Source organism: Centroberyx gerrardi, chromosome 1 (genome assembly GCF_048128805.1).
Source record: "Centroberyx gerrardi isolate f3 chromosome 1, fCenGer3.hap1.cur.20231027, whole genome shotgun sequence".
NCBI lineage: Eukaryota > Metazoa > Chordata > Actinopteri > Beryciformes > Berycidae > Centroberyx > Centroberyx gerrardi.
Genome location: NC_135997.1, coordinates 5,292,046 through 5,310,359, shown reverse-complemented (window position 1 = coordinate 5,310,359; position 18,314 = coordinate 5,292,046). Strand labels below are relative to the sequence as shown.

Here is an 18,314-nt window from a genome sequence, read left to right as displayed (position 1 = left end):
TCAAACTCACAAAGGCTGATAAGTTCTCTGAAAGAGGCAGGGGGTATTCATACAGGAGTGAGACTCGCCCAATATCCTCAACAACCTAGAGAGCTGCAAAGTTAAGAAAAAAAAAAACATTCCGTTGATTTCAGTTAAGAGGAACAATCCCTACTATTGACTCCAGTCCTCCTGGTGAGACCAGGCGCGCAACAGAAGGTGCGCGCACACGGGCGAACATTTGACCGTTTGATTCAGTTAAAGAGAAAGCCAAGTGGAAAAAAAGTTAACCCAGCGAGAGAGGGAAACCCGGGCAGCTACAATGTCCTTTTCTGCACCTGGTCAGCGGAACTCACGGAGGTCTTCAGCTGCGGCAGCACGTGGAAACAAACCACCGGACTTGGAGATGTCGGGAGCCGCGTCTGGCGCACATGAACCCGGGTCACCTGCCGGCAGCATCAGGTTGTCGGCAGGAGACAAAATGCCCGAGGACGGCAATACTCACGCCGGGGACGGCCCTGTTCACACCGCAGTCATTCACCCGTACCTGTCTCACCCCCGGATGTCTGTGCGGATGTCGGTGTACAGCGCCGGGGTTCGACCGGTCCTCACCCGCGCGTACGCCCAAGGACGCGTGTATAACTTTCTGGAACGGCCGTCCGGCTGGAAATGCTTCGTCTATCACTTCACAGTGTGAGTGCTTTTAATTTCTTAATTATCAAGATACACGGGGCATTCAAGGGTATAATTGCAGTTCTAAGATCCCAATTAAATAGGCAGTTAATTGCGCTGATAGAGCCTGGGTAGCCCTCACTACAAAGAACTGTAATAATCCTGTCAATTTTAGAAAGACTGCGCAGATATGACAACAAAACTCCAAGTCTCTGTAGGAATATTATAGCAATATTATAGTGATGCCACAGAAGATAAAAAAAAAAAGCCATAATACCATCACAATTAAGTCTCACAGACAGAATAAGTCCCCACAGAAGTATTATAGGAATATTATACTGATCTTTCATTTGGGAGAGTACATTTTCCCTGGCACCATCAAAGCATTTAATTTTCCCAGACAGCTTTCAGTGCTGGAACACAGGAGTGGCACTGCTATTTCTAGTCTGTTCAGTGAGGCTGTAACAGTTGAACTTTTAAAACCTCTACACAACATGACACTATTTGTTTTTATAATTGTCTTTTTATTACTGCATTTTTCCACATTTACTGCCTTCTTGACTGCAGTCTGAAAGGCATATGAGACTCCATTCATTCTTAGGGCCTGGAGAGACATGAGGCAGTCTCGACTACCTGGTCTTGTGACAACAATGTAGCAAAGCATTCTTATTGTCTGTGTATGAGAGGGTACGACCTTGAAAAATAAATAATGCTGCTACACACTCAGTAACAAGCATATTATTTGGAGTATCCGTTGGCTGGTATGTGGTGGATTTTATCTGCTAAAGATTCACTATTCACTATTCATTAACATGGAGTATTGAAGCTATCAGATTATGGTTCTTCACTTGGAGATAACTGAACAAAATCCTAAATTGATATGACAGCTTTGTCATGTGATTTGTAAATGTGTCTGTTTTGGCGAAGGAATGAAATGCAGTTACTTCTGGTAAATACCTCTGGTGGCCCAGCCAGCCTTTACACCACCGGTGGCTGTTGAAATGCCAAAGTACTGCAGATGATACATTTGGCTACTATTGTTCTCGGTATCACCCATGTCAGAGAAACTGACCCTTTACACAATGGATCCAGACTGGAGTGTTCAGGCCATGGTTGAGGAATGTGGGATTTGACCAGCCATGATTCCCCCCCCCCCCCCCCCGTTCCAGCTCGCCCCCCATGTGTCCTGTCTGTCCCCACTCGCTGGCACTGATAGTAGGCAGCTAAACTTGGCAGCCTGGCTCCTTTGGAAGAGGTAGTTGCCCCGCCTGCCGCTGCCACCCTCTGACCCTGCAGCGCTGGAAGGGGTGCAGGGGAATGCAGCTTGTCGGCGCGGGTTAAAGTCCCAGTGATTCATAGGAAATGCGATCCAACACAGTACAACCCAATACATTACAGCATTACCCAACACAACATAACGACACAATGCAAGACACGATAATGCAACCCAACAAGTAACACAACACAACAGCAGGGCTGCTGGTGGCCACTGGGACCAAAGGACCCTGTTAGTTTTAACATCCACAATTAAGGCATTATTTGACTTTTCATTCACAGTTGTTATAGCTTTGTAAAGTTGGTTAAGGTTATGGTAAAGTTGCTTATGGCTATGGTAAAGTTGGTTATGGTAAAGTTTCTTATGTTATGGTAAAGTTGGTTATGGTTATGGTAAAGTTGCTTATGGTAAAGTTTCTTATGTTATGGTAAAGTGGCTTATGGTTATGATCTTTCTGTAATTGACCTTAGTACATCATAGTGTAGTTGAGATGAAATTCTCCAACTTTGTCTCAATCTTAAAATACAGAGAGGTGTTAAATTTTGGTGGAAGGCTGTGCTGTTTGGATGAATAACCGCCCAGAGGGTTTTTGGGTTTGGTTTGGTACCTTGTTTTGCAAGAGTGTGAGTGGGAGGAAGGCAGTTAAGAACAAGCATGGCCTTATCACTGACCCAGAACTACAGCTTCAGAGAGACCCAGGGCCTTATCAGAACTACCCCTGTGTGTGCATGTGTGTGTGTGTTTGTGTGCGTGTGTGTGTGTGTTTGTGTGCGTGCGTGTGTGTGTGTCCATGTGGGTGTGTGTGGGCGTTTGTGCTCTCAGGGAGGTCTGTTTGCTCCTGAAATTTTTTTACTGCACTTTTCCAAAAAGTAACAACATGATTTCTATTTAGCATGCATGCAATTAATACATTCTTGTCCATACTCTCTTAAAAGATTAACCTCTCAGGAAGAAAGGCCATTCATCCATGATTTCTAAATAATTTTTGGCTGTCTTAGCATAACACTTGTTTGGTGTTTCACTGTAGTTTGCAGTATAATATTTATTAGCTGCGACCAGCAGCTAGTATGAGTCACTCTGACGGTGTGTTGGTCCCAAAAATTAAAAAAAAACTTTACTGCACATGTGCCATTGCAGGACACAGCTATAAAGACTCTAGGGCCCCTTTTACACCTGGCATTAACATGCCTCTCGTATCCGGATTGTGTCTATATCTCTTTTAGGTGGATTACATTTACACGTGCCAATAATATGCGTCTCATTCATCCACATTGGGATCAGATTTAACCCTAACCCTAACCCTCACCAGATTGTCATGTACGTCACTTGCTCTCGTAATATTTACATTGTTTAAAATTGACAGTAAATGTCTCGCTTGTTCCCCGTCCATGAGCGTCCTGACAATCCATTTTTGAAAGTATACTGTCCAAGCTGCCTGCTGCCTGCTGCCTGTGTGTTTTTCTTGCGCTATCCAATCAAAATCCGATCACCCACGATGCATGTTAATGCCAGGTGTGAGGCGGGCCACACCAAAGATCCTGTTGTAATCCCAAGCAAGTCAATGTGGGGCAAAACTGCAGTTTAACACAAATGACGTGCTTGTTAAACTGATAAAGGTGATATTTTGAACTGGCACTGCATGTTCACAGAATGGATCCAGCTGATACAACGCAGCAGCTACGATTCTTACTGGAGCAAAAAGACGAGATCATATCACCCCAATTTTACTTTAATCTATCCATTGGTTGCTTATTAGATTTAGAACTGATTTTGAAGATTTTATGATCATTTTAAAGCCTGGTTAGCGCTGGCACTAAGCTTTATCATTGCCCTTTTAACTCCATATGAGGCAGATTGTAGCCTGAGGTCCTTGGGAAGTTTCTATTGGCTGTTCCGAAGTCTTGATTAAAAACTTTGCCATCAGTGCGCCAAGACTTTGGAACAACCTGCCTGATAAAACAGTATAATCTTTTAAATAACCTCTTAAATCTCACTTTATTTTATAATATTATCTTTTATCTTTTATTTTATTTTTTTTACTTAATTTTGACCTGCCTTTTACGTGTTGCTTTTCTGTTCTTGATTGACTTTTTTCAGTTGATTTTAATTTGATCTTTTTGTTTGTATCTGCTCCTTTGTAAAGCACTTTGCAGCTGTGTTTTGAAAAGTGCTACACAAATAAAGATTATATCATTACTGCTGTTGTTGTTCCAAACAGGAAGAGTGATGGTAACACCTAGTGACATGGTCAGCAGCGTCATTACTAACTCTCATCCCATCCTCTGCTTTATCTTTACACTCACTGCACAACAGACTGCAAGCGAACCTGTCCATCAATAATAGATAGGAGGAATGCTTTGAGCTTTTGTTTAGAGTTCAATGGTGCCCAAACCGTGGCTGCCAGTGCCAAAGGGCCCATACAGTCTAGAGGTAAGGGAAGAGATATATTTCATTACAGTTACAGTAGATATGGACTGAACAGTCAGATAGTCAAACTAAAGCATGCACAATGGCTAGGGATGGGATGATATATATCAAAATTCAACATATCGCAATACAAAGATGTGACAATAGCTACATTTTATTCTGCTGTATTAATCACAAATGAGACGGCTTGCCCATCACAATTGCACAAGCTTTCCACAGAAATTATATTGTTTGCACTTTGTAATGACATGTTTAAATTGTTTACATCCTAGCAAGTCAATGGCATCGCTAGAAAGATTGTCATTGAGCTTTTATTTATTAAATTGTATCACGGTTGTATTGAATCGTGCACAAAGTTTAGCCCTTAGCACAGCACAGTATGGGCTTTGGTTTGGAAAGTTTGGAGTTCATCTGAGGGCTTTTTGCTCTATCTTGGTAAATGTCTTATTTTCTGTGGTTTATAAGGTTTGTATGTCTCACTGACCACTGTCACACCTGGAGACAAGATCTGAAGAGTCACTTGTTGCTTCCAGCCTAACTATTGACCATTCTTGCTCCTTGTTCGCCAAGCCCTGTTGCTCTTAATGGACAAATTTGCTCCCACTTGCACAGGCAGCACGCTGTGGATGTCACTTTACAGAAGACACACAGATACCAAACTGCTGAGCCATTTTGTTCTGTTGGATTTCCTGCTTGTTCTGTTCCTTCAGACAGGACCCGCATGGTTTGTTAACTGTGTTACGCTCCGGCCCAACTTCCCCCAGCAAGGTCTCTCCTCGCTCTTTTATCTGTGTTGACGTGTGGCGAGCGTCCACGAGCCTGTGCGTGTATCTGTTACTTTAAGGGGGGGTCTTTGGATTCCTGGCTAGCCTTCAATAAACGCAGGCCGTAGTATGAGGCGATAAGAGCTTCCATGGTGCAAACACAGACCGGAAACTGTAACTCCCTCTTATGCATAGTTTCCATCAGGTCCACTCATATAGAAAACATACAGCGACTCTAGGTTTTCTCAGCAGTATCTTAAAGACAGTATCAATACTACTGCAATAGGAACAGTGGACTGAGGCACATGTATGAACAGTGTGAGGTTGAGAATGGCTCATCTTGACCTATATTGCATGTCAGTCCCTCTTTGCTTTCCCATCTTTCTCCACTGCCACTACATAAAACAGAATTCTACCCTCCAATCATTTATGAATAGCTGTGAAAACGGATCACTGAAACTTATTTGGTGTTACAAGGTGCTTTATTAAGGTGCCATAATAATTCGCTTGCTCGGTCTTTGTTAAATATGAACTGCCCTTTTATTTTACTCGCCAGGTTATAAGAAAATTAAACAATAATAGAAAGATTTATTAAATTTGTGTTGAGGAGTTTAAAAGTCAGAAAATCAGGAGAGAGGCAAGGCCACCTAGGTGAGTGTTAGTTCTGTTTCTGGTGTGGTGGTAGACCGACTGGAAGCCTTATCATAAAATATCTTTATCTCAAGCCAGTTGAGGAGTTACAGGCGTCTTATTGTTGCTGCTGCTGAAACGCTGGCGACCTTGGAGGGGAATAAGGAGAATGTTAAGGAACATTTTACTGTGTGTGTGTGTGTGTGTGTGTGTGTAAACCTGTGTGCTCCTTAGATGTGTGTATGAGCCTGTATGCTCATTATCTGACATGTTTATCATGTGTCCTGCATTCAAATGGTCGAGTTCAAGGGGTTCAGTGTTTTCTCAAGAGGGCTGTCCTTGAGTGTTAGTTCAAATTCAGTCAGATACTTTCCATGCCAAAAATATAAAATAATGTTACATTGTCCTGACACTTTTTTGAAAGTTGCTCAGAGGCTTAGAAACTCAAATTAAACACCAAAGTTGACTGAAGTTATGCTGTCGAAATCAAAGTCTGAAATATTGACAGTGAAATGTTGAAATATGGAGTGAGAAGATTCATGTTTGTGAGAAGCTTTTTTCCCCTGCTAGACTCATTTAATGGTTCTCTGCTATAATCAGACACTTGATGATTACAAGTTATGTAAAGCTTTGATCAAAGGAACATTAAGTTCTGAACATTTTGGCCAAATTATCACCCAGGATTTTAAGAGCCCAGTCAGACTTCAACTTCCAAATGGATAAAATAAGAGTAAGAGTTTTGAAATATAAATATATGTTAGTTATAGCGTTGCAATCTGCATGTAACACTTTGGCGTGATGCTTTAATCACTTAATTAATGTATGTTCTGCTTTGGCTCCTACAGGTTCCTCATCGTTCTAACCTGTCTGATCCTCAGCGTTCTCTCCACCATAGACCAGTACCAGGCACTGGCTTACACCACGCTCTTCTGGGTGGTGAGTGTTGTGTGTCTAACCCTCATCTTAACCCTAACTTTATTAAGTCTATTTATTAAGTCTTTATTAACCCTAACCCTAAATCTAAAATCACTGAGATAATCCCCCAAAAGGTTTTTTGTTTGTTTTTGTGTTTGTCTAATTATTAGTTTGGATCTGCCTGTGTAGGAGGTTTCAAATTAAAGGCCGGGTCACACTAGAGGATTTTCATGCTGATTCTAAGCCCGACTGGACCATCCCGACCGCTGGGGCTGGGGGTGGGGGGCGGCACTCGGGTCAGATTATCCTGTAGTGTGAACAGGATCAAGACTGGAGACTTCGATCTGACTAATGACTCCAGACCAGTTGGAGCTCAAAAATATTTTTTTCCAATGTGTTTGATTTGGTCGGGTCCAGTCTGGTCGTGTTGTGTGAAGCGGCCCAAGAATCACAAGACTGAAATATGAGAATACCATGGCAACAGCCAATGGGAGTTTAGCTCAAGAAAAGGAGAATTAAATGGAAGAAGAGAAGTCACCTTTAAAAACAACAACTCCCACTCCAGTAGATAGTTTACATCAGCAGATATTCCCAAATCCCCTTGCTCCACTCTCCAAAACGATATAACGTGGCAACGTGCCTGGATCAATTCACATATGCAATTACAAATTACTCATACAAAATTCTTCACGTCGGAATACATTTGTAATATTTAGTCAGCACGTGTTGGGAAAGACAGTCAACAGTCTGAACTAGGCTTAGTAGCATCCTAGTCTGTTTTTTTTTACATTTCGCCTTGAAACTGCTCCACCAGGTGGCAGCAGTGAATAACATCGTCTACCTCAAGTAGAACATCAAAAGTAGAACATCTTGCTCTTTGCAAGACATGCAGCATCATTAGATACAGGTTGTATGGAATCTAATGTAGCACTTGCAACACCCCAAAACTATTTTTGTGTCTGATAATAGCAGTTGGTATGCTGTGAGCTTGTTCCCCACACAGAGGGATTTATGACCCTGATCAATGGTCCATGACAACACACTGAATCTATCTATATATCACTGTATCTGAAAGATCATTTGAAGTAGGTCGATCGGAATTTTTGAAGAATCTAACTCTCAAGAGCAAGATACACTTTATTTTTCCCCACAGTAGCACTATTTAAATTCTGGATGCAGCCTGTAGCCTGTTCTCTCTGTTGCTACTCAATCTCTCTCTACTGCATCCCTTGACTTTGACCATCTGCTCAGCACTTTTGTCTTGTTTGTTTTTGTTAGCTGGCATCTGCATTGTAGACCTGATCTGATGTATTAAGAAGTAGTTAGGCAGTATTGTTGATTCCATTCTGCCTCAAATAACTCATTTATATATATATATATATATATATATATATATATATATATATATATATATATATATATATATGTATATATATATATAAAATAATAATAATAAAGATGAAAACAATAAAACCAAAGAGTAAACAGACACTGAGTCATTCTGAAATTCTTTTGAATGACAGTGGATGTTTTGGATAAACCTGGTTTGATAAATAACAGAATACATTTTAGGTAAAAATGGAAATGTTTTGTCAATTTTTATCATCAAATTCTCTTTTTTATTGTGTTTGTATCTTTCTTTTGAAATGGAGTAGCAGGAGCAATCAGGACTGTGATTGCCATGATGTCGCTAAAACAGGCAAATGTCAAACCTCAATTTCGGTTGTTTCAAAAGCAATTTCAGAGGTTGACTCATATGCCCACTGCCTCACAAAAATCCAATTTAGGGACACTTACATTGAACTATATAGAATTTATGAACTCCCTGAAATAATTTGCACTCAAAACAAACCATTTTTAGGGTGTCCTGGCGGCTTAGAAGGGCTAAGGCACCTGAGCTTGTGGAGACCACGAAAATCAATAGTAAATGGGATAAACTTCACCCTGAGACACCAGCTGTTGAGCAAAATGCTCTTGTGTTTGGGTGATGGGTGAGTCAGCCAAGCTGAGACAAAAGAGAGGGAAAAAACAGTCCTCCTGTAAAGGATGAAAAGGAGTGGGGGATTAGCTTTGAGACGGCTTGGAGTGTGGCCGACACATGTGCCACATGTGACATTAAAGTCCACCTTGGCCCGTAGATAATGGGATTAAATGGTGTTGGTCTTTAATGAATCTCAGATGAACCTATGGCTTCATTTTCGGGATTAGCAGGCTGGCTGGTACAGAGGCCCCCTGTATGTGGCACAGATTTGTGATTAAACATTAGAAGATCGGCTGTCATATTTCATCCTCAACAAATATGACAGCAAATAAGTGTGTATATGTGTGTGTGCATGCATAAAAAAAAAGCAATTGTGCACTGGGACGAGGACATTGTTGCAATTTGGGTTATGTGTGTTTTATCCACTGGTATTTAGGAAAACATGAACATGGATAGAAAATAATCATTTTCTACTAGAGAGCATTTTTATGGCAAAAACGTCATGGGACTGAGATGTGAAAGGACATGATGGTGGACCCGGACTTGGTCTTCAGCCTCTGGAAACACTCGACTTGGACCCTCGTCCAAACCCATCTATCCTGACTTCCAGTATTGTCTTGACTCTTCTGTGTCTGTCTTAATATTCTCTTCTGCACACATAATGAATATGTTTTGCTAGGGGTAAAATTACTAAACCAACCTAAATCTCAAACATGCATCTTTTCCATCTTCTATCGCAAAGGGATTATTTTGTTCTTGTGCATAAGCCCAAGCCCCTAATGTGCTATCTAGTCAGAGATTTGTCCTGACCCTGTTCCTCTTCCTTTCTCTCCTCCCCCACCACAGAAGCTTCTCCTTTGTCTAGTTTCTCTCTCATTGCACACAAGGTTAACACAGTGACCACTCTGTTCTTTACGTGGGGATGCAGCACAGGCTGATAATCATGTTTTTAGCTCTTGTATTTGGCCAGGTGCTGGCATAATGTAGGCTACCGTTTTCGTTTTTTGAAAGCTTCCCCATAGCATCCACATTTTCAAAAGAATTTGTGTTGGGACCCAAAATGATTTTGTGTGCTATTAAAAGTATTACCACATTTTATTCATCTTATCTCACATTGCAAAAGAATGCTATGGCAGCATAACTCTGTACTGGTAGCTCTATACAAAATAAAAAAATTCTTGTTATTCCGACTGAAACAACTTTTTGTTCAGAATATTTTGAAGATCCATTTTCATCTTTTGGTTATGACCTGCTGTAGTCTTTTGTGCCTGCTTATGCAATTTTTCTGTATCTCAGTTTGTTAATTTACAGCGTGTATTTTTTTAGATGGCACATTCAGAGACCGTTTGTTTTCAACCCATCCTTGAAGTAGATTTCCTCAATACATAAATTAAGAAAAAAACAAAAACAATTTATACATTAGCTTCCAAGAACACAATTTAACATGTTTTTTAATCCTAATTTTCTTGACATTTTAATCTTTGGCTGTGACAACGAAAAACGCCTCCGATAATTCCAACATCCAAATGGCTCCTGTGGAATGAAGCATCTTTCGCCTGAATCCTTTAGTTTGCTAATCGCTCACTGCAAATGGAACAAGTCACCGTTAAAAATCTATGAAAGACTATTGATTCACTTTCAGTCAGCTTAATTTTCAAATGCTTGTCAATGATTAACAGACGTGTGAAGGTAATTGCTTTCTCATTCACACCAGTTCATTAATTGCCACAAGTTGAGTGTAATTGTGTGCTGAAATTGATTTTTGGAATCCATTTGTACTCAAGGAGCAATAATGGAAACTTGAATGGAATCTAAATAGAGCAGGGTGCAATCATATGAACTTCATGCTTAGCATTTTAGACATTGGACATAAGATGATTTGACAGATTTTAGTTATGACAATGTACATAACAATAATAAGAAGAAGAACGAGATCAAGAAGTGGTTATTTTTGATATTACATCAAAATTAATATGTATGCAATAAAGGTTGATATTAGTCAACTATTGGTCAAGAGGCAAGATCAATTTCCACACCCAACAGGCCTGAGTACATTTAGCAGCTAATGGATTGGTGTGCCACAAATTAAACACTGACAAAGTGTGTAGCATGCTGAAAGAGAATCAATAATCCTTAATGAATTTCAGTGAAATGATCAGGTTGGTATGGCAAGCCGCAATTTACAAAAGCAAGTGAGTCGAGAGAGTTAGCTGTGCGACAGTTACGTTTACAACCAAACAACAATATCTGTTTTAAAACACATTTTTCCTCAAGTCTGAACAGCTATTCAGTTACTGCATCGAATGACTTCTGTAAAGTGACATCTGATTGTTTTTCCCTCCACCTGTCCCTCTCCCTCATTTGTCTGTTCTTTCCATACGTTTCTCTGACAGGAGATAGTGCTGGTGGTGTTCTTTGGTGTGGAGTATTTTGTTCGCCTCTGGTCAGCAGGTTGCCGGAGTAAATACGTTGGCGTCTGGGGCAGACTGCGCTTTGCAAGGAAGCCAATATCTATTATAGGTAGGGACACGATCCACACAAACCCACACACACACACACACACACACACACACACACATCTTCAGTAATGAGAATATGTTGCACAGGCGAATACGCATTGGACACACAAACAAACGTATCATCCCACTTACCCACACGTGCACACACACACACACACACACACACACACACATACACACACACCATTTAAACAATATTTGTAATTTCTTGGTAATATATGCTGAGTTTCATGCCAAAATGAGATATCTACTCTGACAAAATATTTGAAATTAGGCATGAAATTAAAACTCACTCGAATATTATTTGCTTTCTTGAGCGTTTTACACTCAAAATAGGAATACCTTAGAGGATGTAGTTGTTGTTTTTTTAAATATTGAGCAGTGAATATTAGTATTAGTTTTATTTGTAACTTCCCCCCCCCCCAAAAAAAAATGGAGATATAGTGTTTTCTAATGAAACCTAACATATGTTTCTAAACATAATGTTTCCCCTCTAGCTTATACAGTATATTTTCCCTTTCTGCTTTGACTTTTCCAGGCCTGATATGTTGGACAGCACTTGATTCTTGCTTTAGGATCCATTTTGTTGTGCTGCGTCTCTATATAGATCTGAATACCTTTGTAAAGCCATTCTGTCTCTGTCAATACAGACCTGATTGTAGTTGTTGCCTCAATAATTGTGCTGTCAGTGGGATCCAAAGGCCAGGTGTTTGCCACCTCTGCTGTTAGGTAAGTAAGGTGTACAGTGTTTATGTGTGTGTGTATGTATATGTGCGTATAAAACAATATTCTCTTAGTGTAAATGCAGTGTTGAAACAATGCATTATTTTGCAGAGGGATTCGCTTCCTGCAGATCCTGCGTATGCTCCATGTGGATCGGCAGGGAGGGACGTGGCGTCTCTTGGGCTCCGTTGTCTTCATCCATCGACAGGTAGAACACGTTTCCAGGTTCAATAGCACATTTCAGGTTCAACACAGTGGGGTTAGTAAGCTGGACGCTTCATTACACGGCTATACTTAATTCTGATTGGCCAAGGAACGCATTCTGAGTTCCTGTTACTCCTGAATAACAGGCCGCTGTGTCACATCTAATCATATCACTGTGCAGTCTTCAGAGAGGTACAAACGGTCATTTGGTCCCAGTGTGATGAGATTGTGGAATGACGTTAATGGATTTCTGTCTGACCCGACTGTCTAATGCGACTTCTTGTGGAAGTACATGTTTGTATGTGTGTGTGTTCTATTTTTGGTCTGTGTTTGTCCTGTTTGAGTTTGTGCTCTATTTTGTGTTGCTGGTGATGGTTTTTGTGATAATGCAATTTTCCTTCTGGGATTAATTAAGTACAACTACTAGTAGTACTACTACCACTGCCTACTACTACTACAACTACAGTCAAGAAGTCCAGTTGTTTTTATTGATTGCTAATCAAATTAACTAGCAACACTTTGCGCCAAAAATACATTAATACTTAGTTACTGCAGAGAAACACTCCAAGGTTAGAAACAGATTTTCCATTATTACTTTGAATTTATTCTGCTACAGTGTAGCCTATTGATGCCAGCTACATTTCTGTGGTTGCAGTCCTTCTGAACTATTTTTTGGACAAAAGCTTGTAAATTACTTAAGCTTATGATAAAATAATTTTAAATCAATATTTCATGTCAAATGATTGTCTTTGGTAAGAAGCTGCGTATTAAGCAGGATAATATACAGGGAGACGGTGATTATCTCAGAATAAGCCCCAACAGGGAATCAAGAGCCTGATGCAAAGCAGAGCTACATTATGTACATTATCCCTTACATAACTGCACACCACATAGTTTATTAAACTGCTTATACCATGGCCACTTGCTGGAGATAAACATGCTAATAATTTGTCTTCTGTAGAGTAAAAGCGTATTTATGCTTTGCTCACTGCTAACATTCAGAGAGATAATCCTTGTGCATCTAGCAGCTTTCTTAGAAACTAACCCCCTATTGCTTGACAGGTACCAGTTTTAGATATCCAGCTGATGCTAGCAAACATGCTAGCATCAGCTGGATATCTAAAACTGAATAAATACTTCACTTCTTAACACCAACACTACTTACCTAGCTCTGTTTGTATTTACTGAACAGAAAACCAGCGATACAACAATAGCTACAAATAAACTTTGGCTCACCTGGCTTGGTCCAAGTAGCATGCTACTTAAAAATGGGTCAATTATAGTCTCCTCTTTTCAACTATTCTAGTGTTAAATTGTGACAATGAATATAAACCTCAAATAGCATCAAATCAATATATTATTGCATAATTTAAAAAAGAAGATAAAACCACTGCACTAACTCACTAATAATGAGTTTTTACCAGCATTAGATGTGCATTAGTGTGGTGTAGGTCTCACCGCGGCTCTTTCCTGGGTCGTGTTTGGAATAATCTGCTGCTCCTCTGTGACGCTCTGAGCGATCTGAGAGTGACAGTTTTGGGCCGAGACACGTAGAATTTCAGTAATCAGGAATTCAGTCCAATTTAGTGCAGAGAGCAATCCAGCACCGTGAGCGAGTAAATACAATTTAAATGGCACAGTAGGTAAGTGCAAAGTCACAATTCACTTAAAGAGCGCTCAAAAGGCACCAGTCCAATAACAGTTAAGCAGGATCAAGGGCCAAGCCCAGACGGATCTCTTAAGCAAATCATACACAGCTCCTTATTGAATCTGCCGCAAGACACTTCATAGTTATTTTAAACGCACCAAGAGAGACCAGCTCTTTCAGGTTTAAATAAATTTGCAATGATTTAATGGTAATCTGAATGTAATCAACTCCCCTCCAGTGAATTGAGTATTTACCCAGGCTATAGTAGAAACAGTTACTTTATAGCTGCATAAAGCAGACTGAGGCAGAAATATTTTTGAATCTGGTTTAACTTGGACTGCTACTTCCAATGCACTTATTTACTTTGCAAGCCACTTAAACAGGCTCAAATGCAGGCACATCACCTATGGGATAAGATAAATGAAGTACTCCTAATGCTTTTTCAAGTCCTGAAAATGTATTTAACTATTATTGACGATGTTTGCCATTGTCTGTTTAAAGTAGAAAAAAAGTGCGCACATCAAAAAAAAACTCTGTAAGATCGAAACATTGTCTTACCTTGCCATTAAAATCGCTGGGAGCTTTTAATATAGTGTATGGATTCTAGCTTTTCTTCTCTGGCATTGTCTGTTTACATTCTGCTGCTGATGCATTGTTATATCATGGAGGAATATGATTAAAAATACATATACGTAAAGATCCCAAAGTTGTATAATTCTGTTTGAAATATGTTGTGCATTTTTGCATGTGTATTTCAGGAGCTGATCACTACCTTATACATTGGCTTTCTGGGCCTGATCTTCTCCTCGTACTTTGTCTACCTGGCAGAGAAAGATGCCGTGGACAGCAGCGGCTCTACTGAGTTCGGCAGCTATGCTGATGCCCTGTGGTGGGGCGTGGTAAGAATCTGTGTGTGTGTGTGTGTGTGTGTGTGTGTGTGTGTGTGTGTACACAGGATAGGTGTGAGTGCAGGGGCTTTGTCAATCAAAAGTGTGCTTTGTCCACTATGGTTAGACCAATATATCGGTTTGCCAATATATCAAGTCTGAATTGATCCAGTCACTGTCATCCACCTCTGGTATGATGGATATGATGCAGTTTTTCTGATTACATACTTATTGTAGAAGTGATCAATATTACACTGGTTGTCTATGGGATGCTTAACCTGAATTGATTCTAATGACACATTTTGATTGTATGTGTATGAGTATATTATTAACATTAACATGGAGAGTTGTAGTGAGTTGTAACGTTCTAAATGCTGTTTTAGAGGCTTTTCCACCCTGCCAAGTCGATAAATCTGAGGGAAATACTAATTTCTTGTATTTTTTCATTATTATTTATTTATGTATTTATTTATTTTTTGCCTGAAAAAAGATAAAATATAAAGATAATGAGCAAAATATTGGCTATCAGCAGCTTCAATCCAAAAATATCTGTATCGAACCCTATTCACCACTTGCCTCTGTACTCCACATGTACAGTGTGTCCACATGTGAATGTCACTATGTAGGACTGTATTACTGTCCAGAAAAGTTTACAGATAAAGTTTCTTGCATTAATTCTAATTCCATTCTTTTTTCAAAGGTGACAGTGACCACTATAGGCTATGGAGACAAAGTGCCACAAACCTGGATTGGCAAGACCATTGCATCCTGTTTCTCAGTCTTTGCCATTTCCTTCTTTGCTCTGCCAGCAGTAAGTGGAAAGAGAAATTGCTGGAGGCTTAGCAGGCTGAGGTGTAATCAGTGCGTAATTTGTAAATGATGAGGTCCCGGAACACCAAGTGGTCGGTGTTCCCGCGAGTTGGTCTGGAGGGAAAAGGTTCTGGAACATATCAAGACAACAAGCGCATTGGAGGCACGGTGGTGCTCAGTGCAGCCATATAGCTTACTGTAGACCTAACAGCCTAAACATTACTAAATGAGCGACTATATGACCTTAGAGCTCCGACTACTGGGGACCTATAACAATATTTGATTATTGCATAGGCTACATAATGCTAATTTTTACAAACCTGCCCTTCAAGTAGTAGACTAAAGATATAACTGCATTGTGCACAACATACAAATGCCCACATAAGCTACTATGAGACATCCTAATCATACATAAAGGAAACTGCAATGGCTTCAACCATTTACCAGAGAAATTCTGGTTCGAGTAGTTACGCATCAATATTCAATACAAATACTTTCATAGGATATCGATTTTGAATGTAGGAAACAATGTCAGCGAATAATGCAATAACACGTGTCGTGGTGCAGCTGTAGACCTAAATGCGACACTCAGCTGGACCGTGCTGGTTTTGAAATGCCCACAGTGACGTCAACCAATTCTCATGTTATTACCAATTATTTCTGGACACTCAACATAACGTGCAATTGCCCGCATATTTAACTATGGGACTTACAGGTCTGCACTCTGAAACAAATTCTGTTTCGCAGTCATCTATGCAAATATGAATTTCGATTGTCCCAGCAGAGACCTGATAGATTACAGAATATGCTAACACCTTTACAAACAAAAAAAAACATGCTTACCTTGTCTAATTTTCCAAAATAGTCCACACAGCGGACATATGGACAGCAAATTCAACTTTTAGCCATGACGCTGTCTGAAGTTTACCATAACACACTCTGCAGAGCAGCTCACTCATGTGTGAAGTGATTACTATGCGCTTGTTGTTACTTTCTAATAGGGTAATCACCTGTCTTCATATGGAAATGAGGCAGTTAGGTTTTTGGAAGGGAGGGGAAAGGAAAGAAGAGTTAACTATTGTAAGTATTACATGGCAGACAAAAAAAACAACAACTTTCATGCCACCAGGTGCCAGGTCCACGCAAATAGGTACCGGAATGCAGGTAGTCCAAAACCGCGAGGTGCCGGATCCTGTTCCGGCAGGATCCGGCACAAATTAAGCACTGGGTGTAAACCACATACTCACAATGTTGTGTGTTCAGATCCTGATCATAATCCATGCCTCTGTTGTGTTTCCTATCACACCCAACTGTTAGCAATCTAATAAACAATCCCTGATAAACTGGTCGTGTTACATGTCTGTCTAGTCAAGGGGAGCATGTCCCAAAGTTTCCTTCAACTTAATTCAGACAAAACTGAAATCATAATCTGTGGCCCTGGCCAGTCTGTAGTCTGTCTGAGTATATCACTGAGTTGCTTCATCCATACCAGACCACAAGGTCCCTTAGGTCTTCCAACCAAGGTCTCTTGGCTGTTCCAACATACAGACTGAAGTCAAAAGGTGATAAAGCTTTTGCAGCAATGGCACCTAGACTGTGGAACAGTCTGCCTCCCATTGTAAGATTGTCTGAATCCGTTACTACTTTTAAATCATGTCTCAAGACACATTTTTATGGTTTGGCTTTTAACTGATTGTACTTCTGTGTTTCTGTCTGTTTCTAAATTTTTCTGTAAAGCACTTTGCAAACTCTGTTTTTCTGAAAAGTGCTATATAAATAGAAGAAAAAAAAAAATTTAATTTAGACTTTTGGACCTTTAACACCATATATTAAGAATACAGTAAGTACCCAGGAATTTAGGAGTTATATTTGATTCATGTCTAAAGCCACAGCAGCATACTACAAAGACATGTTTAGACATGTTTTACCAGTGTAGGAACATTGCAAAGATTTGTTTTTAACAATGCTTTATACATGCTTTTACATTATTGTGCACTGGCTACTGACTACTAATGACCTGTTCTTCTGACTCTATTGAAAAGCCATAGAACGGCCCTAGACTGTGTAGAATTCTCCTGCCACATTATGGATGAAGACCAAATGCACATCACAGGATCATGTTACCAACTTTTTTTGTTAAGCTTTTCTTGCATCTACATTTAAAAACAAATCTGATTGCAATTAATGCTTGGCTAGTTGAGGTAACCGCTAAAGATACACCATTTTCCAGGAAGTAAAAGTAATGGGATTTTATATAAAAATATAAGAAAACATTAATTCTGTAAATTGTTTTTGGCATTTATAGGTGTATTATTATGACATGGAAAATTATCTATGGTGAAAAAGTCATTTTTCATTTCATTGTGACTTTAAAGACCAATGGTGACAGTTCCTTTGTTGCCCTGGCCCTGAGCTTCTGAAATGCCCCTTCTGCTTTGGCTGACAAAATCAGTGTCATCTATGAAAGCGCTTCTTAAAAAAACACATTATTACAGAAGAGCTTTTAATGTAATAGCATATTATTTCTGGTTTAAAGCATAAAAGACATAACCATAATGACAGACGTGATGAGCAGAAATCCCTCGGTGGTTTTGTTCACAGGGAATCTTGGGCTCAGGCTTCGCCCTGAAGGTGCAGCAGAAGCAGAGACAGAAACACTTCAACAGACAGATACCTGCAGCTGCCTGTCTCATCCAGGTGACACACATGCCACTACACAAAGCCCACCAATGACCAGGAGTTATTGTAACCAAACCACTATACAGTCTAGTGAATGAGACAACTTGAAGCCCTGCTGTTGTGATTGTGACTGTCCTTTCATGTAACCCTTTGGTTTTGTTTTTTTACTTGTTTGGTGCACATGTTGGCATAAAATCTGT

At 40.0% G+C, this 18,314-nt stretch overlaps 1 protein-coding gene across 1 annotated transcript in view; it reads left to right on the top strand.

The window, feature by feature from the left end:
• The first annotated feature begins 477 nt into the window (after positions 1-477).
• kcnq1.1 (potassium voltage-gated channel, KQT-like subfamily, member 1.1) overlaps positions 478-18,314 on the top strand; it is a 30,423-nt gene continuing 12,586 nt past the window's right edge. Inside the window, exons 1-8 of the mRNA XM_071896186.2 lie at positions 478-672; positions 6,594-6,684; positions 11,038-11,164; positions 11,814-11,892; positions 11,998-12,094; positions 14,497-14,637; positions 15,326-15,436; positions 18,037-18,132. Coding sequence (XP_071752287.2) covers positions 542-672; positions 6,594-6,684; positions 11,038-11,164; positions 11,814-11,892; positions 11,998-12,094; positions 14,497-14,637; positions 15,326-15,436; positions 18,037-18,132 — 873 coding nt within the window. The 5' untranslated portion in view covers positions 478-541. The remainder of the gene's footprint in view (positions 673-6,593; positions 6,685-11,037; positions 11,165-11,813; positions 11,893-11,997; positions 12,095-14,496; positions 14,638-15,325; positions 15,437-18,036; positions 18,133-18,314) is intronic.